Source organism: Triticum aestivum, chromosome 2B (genome assembly GCF_018294505.1).
Source record: "Triticum aestivum cultivar Chinese Spring chromosome 2B, IWGSC CS RefSeq v2.1, whole genome shotgun sequence".
Classification (NCBI taxonomy): Eukaryota; Viridiplantae; Streptophyta; class Magnoliopsida; order Poales; family Poaceae; genus Triticum; species Triticum aestivum.
In genome coordinates, this window is record NC_057798.1 from 529,188,876 (window position 1) to 529,193,906 (window position 5,031).

Here is a 5,031-nt window from a genome sequence, read left to right on the forward strand (position 1 = left end):
TAAGATGGCGTTGGAAAGCTGGTGAAAATCCGCATCTTCTGTATATGCATTGTTTTCTCTAATTCTGTATGATTTAAAAGTAATTTGAAAAATGGTGAAATTCTGGGCGAAACGTATTTTCACGATTTTTTGCAAACAGTTTGTTGGATTGACGCAAATGATACGGCGTTGGAAAGCTACGAAAAATGCGCAACTTTTTGGTATTGAACTATTTTTCTAATTCCTTACGGTTTAAAAAGGAATTCAAATACGGTCAAATTTGATTTTGAATGCGATTTTTTAAAGGTTTTCCAAAATAGGGCAAATAATATACCGTTGGATAGCTATCAAAAATGCGAAACTTAGTCATGTTGAACATTTTCTCTACTTCACAACCGTTTAAGAGTAATTTTGAATATGGCATGATGGATCCTGTTGTTTTTCTCGTCTGAAAAACAGAGTAGTCGTACTGATATATGTGTATGTTTGTACTGAGCTATTCTTTGTAGGAGTAATTTTGAATGGTTCTGAAAAAGGGTACTTGTACTGATGATTTCATGAGTTTGTACTAAGTGTGTTTTCACTAACTAGACTTTGCACTGTTTTTTGGGTAATATTTTTCTCGTAAGTTTTCAACGGTGTTTATATCATCGAACTAAATGATATTTTATTCAAAAAGAAAATGTGCTTGTTTTGTTTCTTTTTTTGAACTCAACATTTTTTGACAACGTTGTTCTGAACTTCTCTCATTTTACGACTTGTACTGAGGTACTTACTAAGCAGGATTGTCATGGGGTTTCTTTTTTTGCTTGAATTTTTACAATTTGAATTTCTGCCATTTATTTTATTCCGAACGGACCGCCGTTTTTAACTCGTACTGAGGTACTTACTACTCCCGAACTGGGGTGGCTGTCGTTGAACTGAATGACATTTTCTTCAAAAAGAAAAGTTTTGTGTGTCTTTTTTTAACTCAACATTTTTTTGCAACGGTGCTTTGGACTTCTCTCAATTTACTACTTGAACTTTTTACCATTTAATTTTTCGTGGGTTTCTTTTTGTTTGAGCTTTTTTCCCAACCTCATCTAGGATGTCATGTTGAACTTACAACTTTTTTTTAATTATGAACTTACTGTGCTTTTACAATGCCAAAGCTAGCAAATAGTAGGACATTCACCCAACTTTTTCAACCCAAACTGATTATTCTCTTTAATTTGAACTAATCATTCATTTTTTAGAATTTAATCTAATCATCGCTTTTACTTCAAACTGATTTTTAAATTCAAACTAACCATTTTTTTCATTTTGAACTGATCATTGTTTTTAATTTGTACTGATTAATTGTTTTTTATGTAAACCATTTCTTTCATTCTTGCATGCACAACAAACGGTCATGTATACCTTCTTTGAAGAAGTAACAATCATATCATCATAGACAGAAAATTTTCCGCACATATAATACACTATACATGAATGACATATACACCACAATAGCTGCACATTTTCATAGATGAATTACATATACACCACACAAGTGCACATTTTCATATTATCCATAGCACCCACCGCAACACAAAAATCACAGGCCTATTTCCTGCACAACAAATGTTCAACCACACCCACATGACAATAATAATAATCATCAGAAAATAAAGTGCTTTCGCACAAGGGTACAAAAAAATTTCCACTAGTGCAAAGCTTGACCCGGCCAAACACTATTGTTCTCTAACACACATAGGAACATATAGCAATTGGTCATTTGAACCAAGAGCAATAGAAATAAAAAATGTGTACACGGATACAACTTTGCATCATCAAAATCTAGAGTTAGAAGACATTTACATATGATGAGGTTTCTCGATGGAAAAATACGCATATGATGCGCATGTAGCAGCAGACAATCTGGTTTCGGTGTGCATTAAAACATCTTCACAATAAAACTTCACTGAGAATACAAAGGCTACATTTACTGAATGTGCAATAGCAATTAACAAAGAATTAATCTGCATGAACAACGACAAGCCTGAAGCTCATAAATACTAGAGTTGTGCATGGATAGGCTCGACGGTGAGTGCACCGGGGGGGTGGAAGAACAGATAGGGCCTCCGGCGATGCCCGGAGCTGGCACGAGGCGCATCGGCCTTCTTCGACCGATGCTCCGTTGGCTTATGCCAGAAGTAGAACTTCCTGGCCTTCCAAACTAGTACTGGTGACAAGTACCAAAGAACAACATGGATCAGTATTTAGAAGGCATACAAGGGCTACACACTGCCGTGAGGTACCAAAAAACACAATAGTTTGTGCATCTTTTAACACAATGACATTTTATGGAACTGCTTCAGTAATACATCTATACTGTCCAGAACAACAAATTAACCAAAAAGTAAACTAATTTATGAAGGAAACAATTCCTGAAATTTGGTTTGAGCTTGGTTTGTTGAGATTTTTGAACTCGTGCAGCAGTAATACCTGAACTTGCATGACACACTCTTTATTCAGTTGAGAGCATCTCATATTTTGTAGAATATACTACATGTAAAGAGGAAGGGGGAAGACCAGACCTCGTCGTTGCATCGTTGAACGGCCTTGGCTGTCGGTAGTGAACGGACTATGGTGCCGGCGGTGAACGGCCTGTCCGCTGCGGGTGGGGGGATGTGGCACGGCCTGCAGAAGCAGGAGGTGGTGGCCTGCAGAAGGAAGAGGGTGCGACCTGACGGCGGAAGAGAACTGAAGAAATAAATATTGGGGCTTGCTCATATATCCACAAATTCAGACACGAAAACTAAAAGAAAATAAAAGAACAGAAATAATAGAATGTTAAATTTTACATCTCAGTTTTTAGCATCACTTATATACCTTTTGTTTTTTCACTCCTATCTAATCTTCAACAATTTACTCAAACCATTCACACTCATATGGGCTTTCCATTCAAGACTTCCTGTCCTATCTTCTTCTAAACAATTTGAGAACTTGAACCACATTTTATTTTGGAAGCTGTACTGAAATCCTAGCACATATACTACTTTACAGCAAGTAGCTTAGAACAAAACATAATTGAAAGTTGCAAGCATTTGAATAGGAGGAAGTCCAACTCAGCTGCAAGCATAAGGTCAACCAGAGTATCAGAATAAGTACACTCAGCTGCAAGCATAAGGTCAACCAGAGCATCAGAATAAGTCCTACTGGGCTGCAAGCATAAGGTCAACCAGAACAATTGGGGGAAAACACCTTATGTTCAGAGAAATGCTCAGCACAAAATAGAATTCAGCGGTGATTTTTTTCGCTTTTCAGGCATTTTACCACAAACACCTTGCTGGCATAAAATCTCTATAGAGCATGTCAGCAGCAGGTTTATCGTTGGCCATCCCCATACTGTCCCTACTAATTCTCCCTTCCTACCCAACCAAATCACATCGAACTGCAGACGTGCAATGTTGACACCGAACTTAGATTTGTAGACTAGACAAGAAGTTTAGATTTGTAACAGCACACACACCAAACTTACATAATTTTTCTTCAATTTTTTCTTCAACTTTTTTAGGTGGTTGCATCAGTACTAGTATGATTGGAAAAATATTTTAGATTTGTAGCAGCACACACATGAAACTTAGAGATTTATGGAAATGGACGAGTTCTGATTTTTCGAACTCCTCCAATGGTTGCACATGAACTGAGCAATATAGCTACTAAAGGTACATCATTTTGATTTGAAAAGCTACTTGACTGAAAATTGACATACACATCCAAAAGTTCAAAACTACAAGACCTGCCCCTATGTTTTTCTGCTACTACACTACCAAAACTTTTATTCAAAATGTCTCTAAACTTTAAACCTCAATCTTCCTTCAATTGTAATTTTCATTTCAAAAAAAGCATCCAAAAAGCAAAAGCACAAATTGTACAAAAGGTTTTAGACATCAAACCAGTAGAGAATTGAATAGGCATCCGGCAGCAACTTGCTAAACATAGCACGAGTCATATACATATGCATTTCAGCCGATGATGAAGCGAGCTAGCAATCATCCATCAATATGCTCCTTTTTGGCTCACTAAGCTTGACAGGGGAGGAGCTGTACTTGTCGCAACATCACTACTTGAACTGGTGTGAGTACCATACCTGGATGGATGGGGCAGAAGGGAGACGGTCGTGCGCTTCGCAAAGAGTAGGCAAGAGGAGGAGGCATCCACAGGACGTACTTGGAGCACCGTGCGCCGCCGGATGGTGGCTGGAGGAGCGTTGCGGCTGGGCGGTGTGGCAGTTCGGACGATGGCATCCGGGCTCGTCTGCCGGTGGTGCTGTGGAAGCCAAGTGGAGCAGGCCCACGGTGCATTTGAAGCCAAGTGGAGCATGCCGTCTCTAGCAATTTTCAAGCACAAGTTAGCTACAAATAAACGATGAACAGAGCAAAGCTAGTAGTCCAGTGCACTGAGACATTGTAGCAAACACTTGGCGTGCGTCAAAAAATGTGATTTTTTTAGATTAGTGAATTGTTGTTGTTTCTTTCATCGAGCTAGCACTGAAGAATTTCATGTCTTACCGATTGTTAAGGGAAACAAAACCAGAGACGATGTTGTTTGCCAGCGCATATGCAACACAATGACCTCGTCGGAGAAGTAGCACCGGTAGGATACAACAATTTCTGTCAAGGGACCGAGCTTGTGGGTGAGGACAGCAGGAGGGAGCGGCGGTACAGGGGTGGAGGAGCGGGAAGGTCAAGTACGAGGCAGCGAGCCGAGCACCTCGAAAGAGATGAGGGGGCTGGGAGGAACGACAGAAGGAGGGAGGCCTGCAGAGCTGACCTGAGATGCGATAGGAGCGGAGATGTGTTGTAGAGTCGAGGGCAGTGCTGGTCTCGCCGGACCGGAGGAGCGACGGTGGCGGGTGGGGATCGGAGGCACCGGGGAAGGGGCGCGCTGGGGCTAGGGGTCGCCGGGGATGCGGCGCGCCGGGGTTGTAGGTCACTGGGGATGCGGCGCACCTGGGTTGCGGGTCACTGGGAATACGACGTGCTGGCGCTAGGGAGGGGGCGGCTGCGGTGCACTAGGGGAGGGGCC

General features: G+C 41.0%; 1 protein-coding gene across 1 annotated transcript in view; it reads right to left on the reverse strand.

Annotated features, from left to right (window-relative positions):
• Window positions 1-1,713: 1,713 nt before the first annotated feature.
• The window catches only part of LOC123039281 (uncharacterized), a 37,019-nt gene continuing 33,701 nt past the window's right edge, over window positions 1,714-5,031 (reverse strand). The window contains exons 3-6 of the mRNA XM_044462507.1: window positions 4,777-4,896; window positions 4,094-4,333; window positions 2,538-2,703; window positions 1,714-2,182 (exon numbers count right to left, since the gene is read on the reverse strand). Coding sequence (XP_044318442.1) covers window positions 2,016-2,182; window positions 2,538-2,703; window positions 4,094-4,333; window positions 4,777-4,896 — 693 coding nt within the window. The 3' untranslated portion in view covers window positions 1,714-2,015. The remainder of the gene's footprint in view (window positions 2,183-2,537; window positions 2,704-4,093; window positions 4,334-4,776; window positions 4,897-5,031) is intronic.